Source organism: Podarcis vaucheri (genome assembly GCF_965113315.1).
Source record: "Podarcis vaucheri genome assembly, chromosome: 12".
In the NCBI taxonomy this organism is placed as follows: Eukaryota; Metazoa; Chordata; class Lepidosauria; order Squamata; family Lacertidae; genus Podarcis; species Podarcis vaucheri.
The window spans coordinates 33,809,017-33,824,335 of record NC_138750.1 but is presented as its reverse complement, the minus strand read 5'-3'; the positions used below and the strand labels follow the sequence as shown (position 1 = coordinate 33,824,335).

Here is a 15,319-nt window from a genome sequence, read left to right as displayed (position 1 = left end):
TACACCAGGCAATGTCTCCTGCCACTCCCCCATTTTCTGCTCCTTACTATTTGTGTCCCTTTGTGCGTTTGTGGGACCTTTATATGGGTTGGTGGGTGGATGGTGGTGACTATGAATGTCTATATAATAGGTCACAATGTAGTGACTCTTTGTTATGTAATAGTGTTGACTTGATATTGAATAAAATGACCCACCGAAACGAACAAACAAATAACTTCAGTGTTATCATACAACCTTAGGTTTGGGCCTACTTGTATTGTCTTATAATGGGCCCCTCAGAGCCTACTCACTAAGTTTTCTTGCTATGAGTCCCGTTGCTCTTTCCCAGCTCCTGCCAACCCAGCAGTTTGAAAGCGTGCCAGTGCAAGTAGATAAATGGGTACCGCTGTGGCGGGAAGGTAAATGGTGTTTCTGTGCACTCTGGTTTCCGTCACTGTGTTCTGTTGTGCCAGAAGCAGTTTAGTCATGCTGGCCACATGACCCGGAAAGCTGTCTGTGGACAAATGACGGCTCCCTCAGCCTGAAAGTGAGAGGAGCACTGCAACCCCATAGTCACTTAACCGTCCAGGGGTCCTTTACCTTTTTTACTGTGACCTGAATAGAGGTGAAGGGAGTATTGTAGCATGCTATTACTCTTTTTTTCCAGATGCAGTTACCTTGAGAGCTTTACGGTTTCATATTACTTAGCACTTCATACATCCAGAATTTATTTTCTGCCTGCAGACCATTCAGGATTAATTTCACATTTGTTGTCTTCCATTGAGCATCAGCACTTCTCTGTGATATGTATTTGAGAATTCATTCGATGAACTTGCATGGAGGCTTTTCTATTCCCTTTTTCCGTTGCATTCCTGTCCCTCCTAGAAAAGTAGCTTCTGAAGCTCCAAGGACGCTGTGTAGTGAAATTCAATGATATATGGGGGTGCAGCCAGAGGGGGAAAGGTAGCAAACCCGAAGTCTTGGGTGAGGTGGAGGAGCATTTTTGCCTGCACACAGAATCTTCCACTTACTTTTGGTTAGCAGCCACCAGTGTAGGCATTTGACACTCTTAAAAAGTTGCTAGTTCTATGGTTTCTAGCTAGCAAACGTTTTGCAGGCCATAAAAGTAATCCATAGAGTTAACAATATTCTGTGTGGCATAATCACCAAGAATAAATTTACATAGCTGTATGCCACTTGTTTTTTGTGTGGCTTGTTCCTTACTGGGTCCTTACTGGGTGGCGTGCAAGGAATGCAGGTCTGCACTGGAAACAAGGCCTGCAGAGGCTGCAGGAACTCAAAAGTGGTAGCCTGAACTCAAATAGGGGACGCTAAGTTGAGATCCAATTTACTTTGAGTAAAGGCCATAGAAAGACTCCAGTCTGAAAAAGCTGCTTCCAGTCAGAGTAAACAGTATTGAACTGATAGACCAATTTTTCCTGAAATATTTTCTACATTATTCTGTGTTGTTCCTGAGACGTAGAGGGGTGTACAGTGCACTTGTTCCATTAGTGCAAGGATTTTCACTTGCACAACAGAACTTCTCTCCGCGTGTGACTCATGCCCTTCTCAGATCTGCTCTGGAGGATTAGGAGAACATCTGTAGGGGCCATACAGGGGAAAGAGAAGGGTAGACTGTTCCACTGCGCTAAAAGATCCTTGGAACATCGCCATAGCACTCTGGATACAACCCACAATTTTTTCTTGAAAGGTTAAAACTCTTATCCTTTAACAGCAATATCTTCTGTTAACAAGATACACAGTAGCAGATATACAGTTCTCAGTATGCTGCTCAGAAAATATGACTCTCCCTTGAATAAAATGTAACATTACGTTGTTTAAGCAACAAAACAAACAGATTGAATAATTATGTAAGGAATATTTCCATATACAAGTGAGAGTTTTGCTGTGGAATGATGCAAATGAAAGTATTTGTATGGTACTAAAGCTATATATTTATGTTTATAAAATTGTCCTATACTTTTAGTAATGCTGGTTTAGCTCCATTGGCTGAAAGGAAGTTAGTGATGTTGTTGATGCTCTCCCTGCCTCAGCTCCCAAGCATGTACGAAATCCATACTAACAAGCATGGATGCTGGTGGTATAGTTGTATTCCATGTATAAATTTATGTATGTTCCATGAATGAGATTTGCTACATTGGCTCTGTGCAGACAAAATTAGCATCCTAAGATGTGGTTGGGAAAGAAATGCAAAGGATTAATTGGATAATCCTACATTTTCCAATAGTTGACAAGACGTGTGGAACGAGAAAGTGTTTCTGACAGTATTGGCGTTAGCAAGAAACAGATATCTGTAACTGCAGATCCACAGGCAGCTGGATCTTCTTATGTGTGTGGATCACTCTGCTTCACTTTCATTTGAAGCCGAGTTTATATGTGTCACAGTTTGATCAAAAACAGTTGATTGAACAGCACCGTCCTTAAAACCTGCCTTTTATTTTCAGAGTTGATTCTTTATGGGAAGAGGGGAAGCTCAGCAATGCATCACTTGATTTCTTTCTAATGAATGACTGCATGGAAGTAAAGTGATTAATCACATGTGCATAGCTTGCATTCTAAAACTTTGAAAGGACCAGTACAACAAAAAACCACCTTGTCGCAGATTAATATTTTTGTTCCAGATTTGAAGTCCACCGAGGAAGCAGAACTGTTAAAACTCTCATTTTTCTTATGCACACTGCAGCTGGATGTCCATAGCAACCAATGAGCTGCAAGAGCATCCTACTAGCATTCTCTCACCCAGATAATTCCTACATTTCACTCTGCTTCCATTTAAGGGGCTGGGGGACTTCATATGAAACTCTAAAGTGTTGAAGTCTTGTACATTTCTTACAGGGCACTTCTTTCTGAAGACCCTGTTTCTAGTAGAATATACTGGTATTGCAAACTTTGCATGAAGAAATTCAGGTCATTAATAAATGCAGAAACTTATCAGGAGGCCATTAAGTGTCTTATAATGGTAACTAGAAGTTATATTATACTTTTGAGCAGTAAATCTCAGAGGTTTCCAATTGCTTTACAATCATGGATCCTGTAGCAATAAATTGGCATAGTAGTAAAGTTTCCCTCCCTAGTCCAGTATTTTTTCCTTGTGCCTTCAGTCTTAACATGGAGTGTTAGCCACAAGTACAGCTTGAGTTCCTATCAAGTTTTATTTCTATGGCCAATTCAGATTTCACTCAGAAACTCTAGTACAATTGGGGGAAGTGGATTCTTCTTAATATCATTAAAGTAATATGCAACATTTGAATACCATGTTTGTTCAGTTCTTCCTTGAGGTTACTTGTTGAACTATGTATTTGAGGTACAGAGGGAAAATATTCTAAATATACATACTGTATTCATGTTCCTTATACCACGGGGTGGGATGCAGAATTCCCATGTTTCGTGCATAATGCTTTGATTAAACAGTGGCTAAATGGTTTCAGTTTAACAGAAAGGGGGGAAATGAAGCTTAGAATATATTTTCAAAATATAGAGATTTGTTGTGTCCATACCTTCAGTCACCTCAGCACACTACTGAGGAGTCTATTTGTCTCTGTTGCACTCAGGACTCCGAGCCGTCAAATGAGGTGGTATCAGAGGCCTCAACTAATGTTGTACCCTCTACCTCAAGAAGTAGCTCTGAACAGCTGGTATCGATGGCACAGACATATCCAGAAGAGGTAGGACATTCCGTGTCTATTCTGTTAATGAACTGACTATTGGACTCTTAAGAGGTTTTCTCCTATTCTTATTCATTCATTTTTATATTGGTTTGATTCCGTTTCAAGAAAGCAGTGAAACTAAACCACACATCAGGCTTCCCAGAAAGTTACTATCCACCTATAAAACAAGTTCATGTGCTGAAGTAAAATTGGGTGAATTCCACCATTTAGGAAGGCTGTTCTTTCTGCTCTTTCTCTTCTCCTCAGGTATCCAATTTTCCAATATTTGATAGCATGTAAAATCAATTTCTGATGTCCACAGTAGTCACATAGGTTCACTCATATAATGTTGCTGGAATAGACCCGTTTTTGGAGATGAAATTACATGTCATGAAAAAGCTAGCTCAGAGGATTTTACTTAGTAAATCTCTCCACATAGATTTCAGAATTCTGATGAAAGGTAAGCTTGGCAATGACTTCTGGCTGCCATAATCTTCTCACTTAGCCAAACTCTTAGCTTTCAAAGTATAATAAAAGAAGTCACTGAAATAATGAAACTTCAATCTATAGATTTAGGGCTAAAATGCACAAGTAAATGTGCTAAAACAAATTGAGCATCAAAGGAATTGTTGAGTAAGTAGAGTCTTGGGAAGAAGGAAGAGCAACATTAAATAACTCTAGTACTATCCTAAACCCTTGCTTTCTGGGGACTCCCATTTGTGCTTGTCTGGGCGGATGAGAGGTTGACAGGAACAGATCTGTAGCTCAGCCACAAAAGTATTTTTGAATCATTTGAGAAGTTTCCTGCGAGGACCATTTGGATGCTGGTAGAAGGTATCCGTAAATCTATACATTTTAGTGGCCAACTATTAAACTTTGGTTTTATAAACTGGAGTGGATCAAGCTTGTCTGGATAGAACTGACAATAGGAACTGACCTTTCCACTCCATCCTTAACCTCCTTCTGCTACTGTTAAGTGCTTGGAGCTATTAAACAACAACAACAACCCTGAAGCCACTCAAATGCAGTTACTGTTCTGTCCTGTTGTCTCCCTTCGCTTGAGGTTGTATCATCCTTCTCATTCCAGCTCTGTCTGATGTTGGAGTTCCTTGTACACAGAAGACTGGAATTGACAATTGCTTCCTATCATCCTTTAGGCTTGTGGTTTGGCTTCCTTACATTTCCTCGTTTCTCTCCAGGACTGTAATTGAAAAGTTCCTCACTTAAAATTCTTACCTTTGAGAGACTGGAAAACAGGCCTTTACACTGTTGGTTGACCTTCATTCTTTGTGTTTCGTTATAGCTGTAGCCATTAAAGCTGCAATATTGGATGGATTCAATGGGTTATTTTTCAAGGCAGAAAACTATTTTAAATGTGTGTGGTGTTTTCTGTGTGCAAATTAATGTTAAAAAGAGCAATGCAGCTAAACACCCATTACCAAATACACAGATAAAATCTTTACCCCTTCCAGTGATCCTATGCCCCAGCTTAGTCTACTCTACCCTATTGTCCAGTTAACAAAATAAGTGGGTAGAGAAAGCAATTTCTGCCCAGACCTTTTGGTGTGCATATCCCTGGATTCAGCCAACATATAGAATTTAATCATCTATTTCACAATAGTATATACTATTTCATAATCTCCATAGCTGCATTGTGAAACAAAAAATGACTACATTGTGGAATAGTGGTATGCATATGCTGTTATTTTGGCTTTCTGCATGCAACTTTCATATACAAGATCTGTGCAAAACATGAAGGCTGATCTAATGGGAAAGTATCAAAGTATATTTTTGACTCCATTCCTGGTTTAATAGGCATTCCGTGCTTGTGGCACTGCAGACTCTTCACAGTAATAACAGATTATGCTTTTTAATGGGTAATAATATGTCATCTTCCTAAGTTAACTTAGATTTGTTTCTGCTCTTTCTGTGAGATGCTTTGAGCACAATTATGGGAAAGTAGCATATAAATAAACTACTATTGCTAATAATGATGTTACGTACTCCGCAAGCAGCTTATAGCCCAGTCCTGTGCTGAATGAAGCATGCCTCAATCCGTTGAAATCAACTGAGCTTAAGCGTACCTCCTTCTGCACAATACATGCACCATATGTGAAAGAAGTGTACAGTACAGTGCAGATCAATTTGGTTTCAGTACAATATATGATAAGTTACTGTTTCCAACATTATAGATCTTATTTAATTTTTTTAACTGTTTAATGTCCTTGCCCCCCCCCAACATTGAGCTCAGCCAACTGCCTTCCAGGTTCAAAAAAGTAAACCCCAAACTTTTGGAGAAATTTACCTCTGTAGATCCTTTCCCCAATTTTGTTGAGAACATTTTTCATCTGCAGCCTTAATGTGTATTAAAATAGAATATATTTCAGATAAAATCTTTGTGACTTGATACAGAGCACACACTAAATTTTATATCCCATTTCATGGCTTGATCATCATGTGTTTATGATATTCTTTAACTGCTTGCAGTCTGCAAAAACCCAACATTCCCTTCTTCCTTTAAGTTGTGCAGTTTTCCTGCTCTTCTCTTCCTTTCCATTAATGAAAATGTTAAAAAGCAAACACAAATCGCAGCTACAAATCCTTTCCCCATTATTTCCACTGTAAGGCCAGAACACTAAATTACAAAAACTAATAGAAAGCTCAATAATGATGATATTTACAAAATGACTTCTGGAAGCAGTATCTGTTATGTTCTGTACAGCATGATAACACTTATTTCTTCTTGTAATTTCTGCTATTGTTTCATACGGTTTTAAATATTCTTCTACACTAGTTTATGGGTGTAACTAATTGCTACATTCTGCTGGTTTGATTACAATCACTGTGTGCAATTTTACAATTCTGGTACCAGTACTGGAAGATGAAGGTATATCTTTCTAGTATTGAGTGGAGAATACAAATAGCGTTGTACTGCCCAAACTTGATTTTACTGTGCAGTTCTGAATATAAATTTTCTACAGCTGTTGTGGTAATATTAGAACGTATCATAAAAAAAACCTCTATAGAAGTGATTGAAAATTGGAAGACTTAATTTTTTGTTGTCTACACTTTCTCTCTCAACATGCATATACACACACTACTCATGAACATTATTCTCATAGCACATTGATAATCACAGAATTCACATGTGCTTTCTTGACAATTCACTGCTGCCATAAATCCCTTTCCCAGCTGAACCTGTCAACAGCCCCATAGCATGTTTGTCCTTAACTTAGAAACCAAGCTTTTTAGTAAAAAAATAAAAAACATAATATTCCATAACATCTAAACAACTGAGCTAATAGCTAACAAGGACCTTTAGCATTCATATTATTATTACTAGGGCCTGTGCCCCTGCTTCCTTTGTTCACTAGCACCCATACTTCTGTAGACCTGGCTAAACATCCTATTTTGATAAACTGTGGGGCAATTTGTGGTTCACTTGTGGTTTGCTAAACAAACCATGGCTTAGGGTTACATGCAAACTTGACCTTGTCTGTCCTCTTTATCTCTCTCCTTTAACCCGTAGGAGACTGGCACCTAGCATGATCTGTTAAAATCTGAATAGACATTATATGGTTAGAAGTTCCCATTGGCCTCTTTACTTCCTTGGTCCAAAATGATTATAACCTACTTAGATTAATCTGTGATAAAATGATAAGAATAAATGCTCTGCCTTGTCAGCTGCACAGTAATAAGAATTATGATATTAACTTGACAAGGTTTGTAGTCAACTAACTTTTACTCAGGAGTAGACACATTGAAATTAATGGGCCTAAGTTACTTATGGCCATTAATTTCCATGTGTCTACTCTGAGCAAAAGTTAACACAAATATTATCTGCTCTGTTAATTCCATTTTAAAGGAAAGTTGTTTCCATTCAGCATTAGTTTCTCAGCCATCCTGGAAATGTTTATTTGGAGGGCTGGGTATAAATATATTGACTTACTATATAACAAGTGTTTCCGCCTTCACACATCAACACTATTTCTATCACTGCTGTATCTTCTATTCATGCATTATGGTACAGTAAGGAAGATGGGACTAAAATTGAGCCATGAAGGGCCAGCCACCAACCGTAGATGGATTTCCTGCCCTTTTGACTTGCCGCTTTTAACTCATCTCTCTCCCTGTAATAAATGAAATTGCAGTTTGGTTTGGTTTAGTTTGGTTTTCTTAGTCATGTACCTCTTCTTAAAAAATCAATTTCCCTCTTCCCCCATTTAGAATGCTGTTGTGTTCTTTTTAAATGATAAAAAGCAACTCGAAATTGTGTTACAGCAATCATTTAAATAAAAAATGTATGAGAAAGCAAGAAAAAACAATATTGCCTTGCAAGTTAATTTATTAGTATGCATGTTTAAGCTGAGGTAGCTGAATTGGAAGACTTCTAGTTTAAATATGAATTACTTCTGTTAAAACATTTTCACAAATCCGGGGCATTTGTCTTTATTTAACCTTTTCACAGTCTCTGCCTTTCTTTAAAGTACACTTAGTCCAATTTCTTCTATTACTCAAGGAGGTATTTAATACATGACTTAGTGTCATTTGCATTATACAAGAAGATTAACTTTACAAGCTGCGCTATTAATCTGAGTAGCTCTACATATTGACCTATGAAAGAGCATAATTGTTAGCTTAATTAAGTTAATTAATTGTCACACTCTGATGAACTTAGTATTGAGAGGAAATTAAAGGCAAATAGAAATTGGCATTCATTGGTTAGAAATCATATTTCATGGAATGTTATAGTGCATTCTATTTAGATGACACAAACATCTATTGTATAGTTAAAGCTATGCAGGCAATTATGAATGTTAAATGCTAATAATTTTGGAGTATTCTTTCTGATTGATAATCTGTCAAGTTCTACCGTATCAGATAAAGATATGCCTTGGAAAATTTATACTAGAATTGCAATTTGAATAGCCTGATTTCTCATGTGTGGTCTGATAATGAGAGAATTTGGAATGAAAACACAACCATTCTTGTTTTCCTTACTGTCCCACAAGAATTTAAGTGAGCCCTTCAGCACACAATGAATGACTTAACTGGTGCTATATCTATCTATCATCTATCTATCTGTCTATCTATCTATCTCATACCCATCCATAGCCTAGGAGTATTTGTCTACATTTACTTTTCTGTGGGCTCCTTGTAAAGTTACTGTTATTGTTGCTGCTAAAAAAACCCTGCAAACCATCTGGAGACATTGTGGGGTTTAAAAAATTATGCATGGGGAAAAGAATGGATAGTGTTACTCTCTCATAATACTAGAACTCAGGATTATGTAAGGAAACTAACAAGCAGAAGATTAAGAGCCTCTCCCACACCTGAAAGATCATTATTGTCAGGAAGCATGTAATCAAATTATGAAATTCATTACCACAAGAAGTGATGATGGCCACTAGGTCATAGCTGTCAAATGTCCCTTATTTGAAGGGACAGTCCCTTATTCCAGCGCCATGTCCTGCTGCTGTCCCTGATTGATGGATGTCCCTTAAATTATGTCCCTTAAATTTCAAAGGAAGCAGCTCCTCTCCCTCCCTCCCTGCCGGCCAGGGAGGAGGGAGGCTCTAACTGTGTTGCTTGGCTGTGTTGCTCACCCAATAAGAAGTCTAAGAACGACTGAGGGGTGGAGCTTGCATGCCTTGTGTGTGGCTAGTTAATGCAAGCTGAGGGGGTTTTTGAATGCTGGACGCCATTTTGTTGCACGTGCTGCTGCAAACTTTGCAGTGCAAAGCCAGGCCGGGGAGCCATCTTAAGTTGAGGCTACATAGGCCTTGTGGTGCATGTGATTCAGATTCTATTCAGTTGAACCTCTGGTTACAAAGTTGGTTGGACAGTGTTCTCAAAGCTACCAGCATGTGTTTGACCAGACTGCAGGAGGCCAGGAAGACTGGAGTGCCTGGAACAGATGAGGCTGCAGGTCCCTTATTTTCAAGGCTGCTAGTTCCTTATTTTCAAATCTGTAAGTTGACAGCTATGCACTAGGTTAGATGTCTTGAAAAAAGGGGATTAGACAATTCATGGAGGACAGGTCTATACATGGCTGCTACTGAAGATGGCCGCATCAAACCTTCAGGATCAATAGAATTTTGTCTCTGAACAGCAGTTACTGGGGGCAACAATGGGAGAGTTATCTCGTGCTCTGCATTTGGGTTTCCAGGAAGCATCTGCTTGGCCACTGTGGGTAACAAGATTTGGTTCTCGAGTACGAAATGTAAACATGATGTAACTCCTGGTGCTGAAAAGGACCAAAAAAACCCTCCCCTTAATTGGTTCCCCTCTAGCAAGGCAGGGGAATTCAGCATGCAGAGATCAATTTACGCAATTCAGACCAGAATGCCATACAGAAAGATCTTTGCACAGTAGATAAATCTGGTTGGTACAAGTAAGTGAGCCAAGAAACATGCTGCAAACCAAACAGGAAGTCAAAAAGTCCTTCCACTGGCCACACCTGAGGAAAGATGAATGAAAATCACAAGAGTTTAAAAAATATTTATATGTTATTGAAATTTTTCGGTGGACAAACAAGGGAAAGAAATGAAATCCAAAAAAGCAAAAAGAAGAAGTTGCTTGATAATGTATTACAATACAATATGTAGGTATGTAACTAACCTTTTAACCCGTCCTTTTACCTGGAGTTGCCAGGGATTGAGTTTAAGAGCTTATGCATGTAAAACATGCACTCTCCCACTGATCTATGATTGTACCATAGCAGTTCCAAGAAAACTATTCCAGAGCATTCTTGATAATAAATAAGTTCATAATAAATAAGTTTGCTAACATCCAGTAATGTTTAGACATTAGTTCTGGTACACAGAGTGATATCTTTCTTCTCTGTAATGGCATTGTGTCCTATGTCACTTGTTCAACATGTGCATTAAATAACTCAATTCCTGTGCTTTTTAGAGTTTCATTATGCTAATACTATCATTCTAGTATTATGAAATTATTGCTGTTTTGTTCAGTAATCTTCGGTATCTTCCAATTAAAAATGGCCAAATTTGTTATGCCCTTTGTTACTCTGACAATGGCATAGGTAACAATTACTCATCATCCCATAATGAATCATTTTTATCAGAGTCTTGTGTCTCTTCTATATATATAGAATAAATATTTATGTTTTCTCATTTTTCTGAAGTAGAAGATACAGACAAAATAGGTTTGAAGTGTCAGCTATAATTCATTGCTCTCAAGGAACGGTCTTATTCTGATACTGCATGGAAAGAAAAAAAACCTATCTAAATCATTTCACTGGCAAAGCTTATAACCAAGATAGCATCAGCATTTTCCTCCTTGAAAATATATCTGCCATAAATTAAATGAAATCTTCAGTATTAAAATGTCTGTGACAAGTTTAACCCCACCATTGCCATATATGTGTTTAGTAGCAAGGAATTTATGTATAGCTTTAAAAGAAAGGACAAATGAAAGTTAAAATGGATCTGTAGTGGGATTTTCAGTTGCTCTGTTAAAATAATACACCGAATCCTGCTAGAAATTGAATAAATAAAGTGTTAATCCCTTTTCCAGGCAGGTTGAAATTATAAGGTCTATGTGAGTACAGCTATGTGGGCACCAACATCCCTAGACTTGGTGTATCTTCCATTTTTTGCTGCGTTTTTTAATGAAATGTCGGTGCTCAGGTTTAATTAGAAACTATGGCGACATCCAGTATTGTCAGCTCATTTGTAAAAAAGAGATCTATGCATAGGACAAGACTTCCCACTTCCTCTCCCCTGCAACCTTCAATGCCCCACAAGGTTGTAGATTTGGAGGATCAGAGGGGACTAACGGAAGGAGTTGAAGGTAAAGTCCTGCCATGCATGTGGAAGTCCACTCCCGTCTCCATGGGTATCACCCTGAGTTGTACCTCTTCAATGGTGAGAGAACGTTATGGCACCCTGCATAGATGCAGACAGACTGCCCTCTTCACTTAACCAGCAGCTCTAATCAAGACATTTTATGGGAGGATTAGACTTTTTGGCACAAAATGGTGGGCTCTGGTTGCAATTATGCTTTAAACTAAAGCTAGATCTGTTGCGGTTCTTACAAGCTGCTTTATCATTACTACTTTATTTTACCTTACCTGGATCATGTCTTCCAAGGGAATGAGGGTGTACGGTCTGATATTATTCATTTATTTTATTCTGTTTTCTTTATCTCAGTGCCTGGCATCAAAAGAGCTTATTCACATGCACCCAAGGATTAGATGTTAACCGACCAGTCAATAGTAATAATGATATGGAGTGGTATTAATTAATCCATAGTCAGTGTGGGCAGTGGCCTCTGATAAGACTATACCATTTTTTCTTCAGGAACTGGGTTGGCCTTTCAAGGTTCATGATTTATCACCTTTCTCACCCTCTGCTTTCGTAAGACGTTGACTGTTCATTTAATGAAATTTTGCCTGCCAATAATACATCTCGGCACCCTTTCAGCCTTACTCATCACAAGCATCATTCCCGCTCTTAGTGAAATTTACCAATGTAATTAATATCCTCAGGCTGCCTATGATCTGTGTTTGCCTAAGAAGGTAGTACTATCTTAATTAGCTTCTACAATATTAGGTGATATTTTAGCTTGACAAAAATATTTGAGAAATAAGTATTTTTAAAAATTGAAAAATTCCACTACTTTCTTTAGATAGTTTTCACAATGTATCTGCTTTGGAAAATAAATAACACTTTGAAATATTGCCCATCTACAAGCATAGTGTGGTATTGAAGTAACCAGCAGCGATCCAAATGCAATGGTACCAGTCTTACTGTAGAATTAAAAAGGAAGAAGTTTTGTGTCTACGGTGTCAAGAATAATATAACTGATCATGTGGCAGTTTCTGTTTTCAAACTGCATTATCATTTCAGTAATGATAAGAATACTATTAATTTGATGCAGAAAAATTAATTACTATGATAAGGCAATGAAACTTGTTTAATAGAGCATAATCAGTAGCTAAAGTTTTCAGCACACATTTTTATTTCTTCTTAGAATAAAAGAGGGCTGTGTCACTGTCTGTTTAATAGTGAATAAATCCATTTTAAGGCTATATATGAGTGAAAGAGTAGTGGAACGCCATTTATTGTTGAGGGAAAAGAGTTCTACCTCTTCAGATCTCCATTGGTTTGCCTGGCTTTGCAAGGGATGCTCTGAGCTACTTTTGCTCCTGTGAAATGAGTGTCTTGTGATTCTCATGGCAGTTCTTTAGATTTCCAGATGTACTCCCCAAAAGTCTCAGTCACCCATGTCTATATCAGGCAAAGTATCATCAATAAGAAGTGTTCCCATTAATATTTCTAAGGTGGGGAGTGTTGTAACCTAAGTGAATCCAATAAATTGGCTGTTCTGTGCAGAACACTATTGTTAACAGATAACATTTAAAACAAAACTAAAATCCTGACAAGTAGATACTTATTGTAAAGACTCATTTATCCAGCTGGGAAAGCTTGTTGGAGCGAATATGTCTTTAGTTTTAGTGCAGATAGTGGGCACCTGCATATCTCAATGGGCGTGCTATTCCACAGAACAGGGGCAGCCACACTAAAAGCCCTGTTGTGAGTTACTGCAGAGTGGGCTTCTTTAGAACTTGCCAGCCCACAGTAATAAAAAGCTATCCTAGTCATCAAGGGTACCTGCACCTCCAGTGACAGAACTGGATCCAGGTGCACCTCAAACTACACACTTTGCTACTTCAGGGAGAGTGAAACCACATCCAGGACAGGCGAATTACTGACCTACCAGATCCGGGGATATTTTGCAACTGGGGGGGGGGCGTAGTCAATAAATGCAGTCGAGTCCAAGGTGTTTTGTTTTTCAGGAGTGGCTGCACTATTGCCTCTTTCAAGGCAGCCAAAGCCACCCCTCACACAGGGATTCATTTACTGCGCCCTGAACCCACCCAATAATGAAAAGGAGTCCTTTGGAAATAGGAATAAAAAGTCAATTTAAATTATTATTTTTCTGATTTGGCCCAACCTTCTCATTCATCAATGATTATTGTCACTTCTTTGGAAGCACCACATAAGAATATTGTACACCTTACACATCAGAGAGCATACACCTGCCTTGATATCTATGAACTTTGCACACAAAGTGCATTTCTGGCACAGGGCCACTTTCAAACAAGCATACATTCCATTTTAAACCTCTGGCAACACCTGTGCTATTTTCTAGAAAAAGAGGTACCTCCTTTGTTTTCTTATAATGGGACTGCCCCCTAACTGAGAGGTGCAGGAATTGAGTTCCTGTGAGTTCCTGCTGAAAAAACCCCTGGAATGCTGTAAAATTAGAGGGCTGTGGCATGTTACCTGTACTATTATTTTAATAGTTTTAATTAAGATTCATCTTTGTTCTATAGACAGGCGCTCAATAGAATAATAGTGCTACCTGCTGATAGTTAAAGCTTATAATTATACCACGATACAAACAGTTTAAACAACTCTGCATCAACAGATTTCATATAAAATCATTTAGACTCTTGAAATTATGTACACTTCAAACCTTGAGTCAAAAGCAATTAATGTGTCTCCTTAGTGACACCACCTACGCTTATATAACGAGCAGTAAAAGCCCATCAAGTTCCACAACAGAGAGGACAACTTAAACAAACACTAAGCAGCCAAGTTGCTGCATTGCTGTTGCTGTTCCTAATCAGATTTTTGTATTCATTTTGTGTGCTTGATAATTACTCATGGCACTTAAAGACCTATACTGGCAGTAGGAGCTATGTTGCTTTGATTCCTTATAATACTGGGCACGTTGTAAGTACACGTTGTAAAGGAAACACAAACATTGACACATCTTTGCAGCATTGTGCAATGTATTAATGAATAAGGCAGAGAGATACAAAATGCCTATCTTGCTTGTCTAAATTCCATCTCTTTCAACTTTCCATTTTTTCTTCTAATTTGTTTAATTTGCAATAAAGTGCTGTCATTTGATTTGTTAAAACCTCCCTCCGAAAGCACATGTGAATGCAAAATGATAGGAACCCATTAACAGATTAAGACCAAGTAAAAATTAATCCATGCATTTAACTATAGCATTCACCCTTCACTCAGAGGATTAGGATGGGTCATGAATTAACTCTTTGGATTTGAATCTCACTTATAAATACATCAAGCAACAGCTAGGTGAAAACTTCAACTGATTCAAAAGGCAAAAGCAAAAATGTTAACTGGAATATTTGAGTCAGTAGTCAATTAGTTGTCTATATCCTGTGAATATGTTGTGCTCTTTACTGTGTTTTATTATGGCTTTTAATAGTACAATAGTCATATATTTTACTAGTAAACAACCTTGTAGATTGTATGGATGAAAAAGTAAACATTACATGGAAGAATGCCAAGAGTTTGCAAACTTAAGTGCATTCAATAGTCTCAGTAAAGCTAATAAAATCTCGAGTTTATTTTCTTTTGGGTCCACCACATACCTGGAAAGCGCTTTGAAATAGTTGATATTACATTAGTTGTGAAAAGTGAGCGTTTTTAGTGCTGTAGGTATAATATACTTGTTCTGTCATGGAAGTGTATAACTCTAGTAACAGTGAAATTCTATTTACCTCTGCATCCTTATTTAGATTTGGTATCATCAAGTCACATCAAACTGCATACATAACCACCCAATCATTTAATTTGTGTTATTAAATATGTTGTTTGTGTCCGCAT

The 15,319-nt window shown here is 38.0% G+C and overlaps 1 protein-coding gene across 6 annotated transcripts in view; it reads left to right on the top strand.

Moving 5' to 3' along the window:
• The window catches only part of PHF14 (PHD finger protein 14), a 136,239-nt gene that overhangs the window by 95,940 nt on the left and 24,980 nt on the right, over nucleotides 1-15,319 (top strand). For 4 of the 6 annotated variants that reach the window (XM_082193894.1, XM_082193893.1, XM_082193897.1 and 1 more), the window contains one exon: nucleotides 3,552-3,665. The exons of the other annotated variants lie outside the window; for them this stretch is intronic. In XM_082193894.1, the coding sequence (XP_082050020.1) occupies nucleotides 3,552-3,665 (114 nt within the window). The remainder of the gene's footprint in view (nucleotides 1-3,551; nucleotides 3,666-15,319) is intronic. 6 annotated transcript variants of the gene reach the window in all.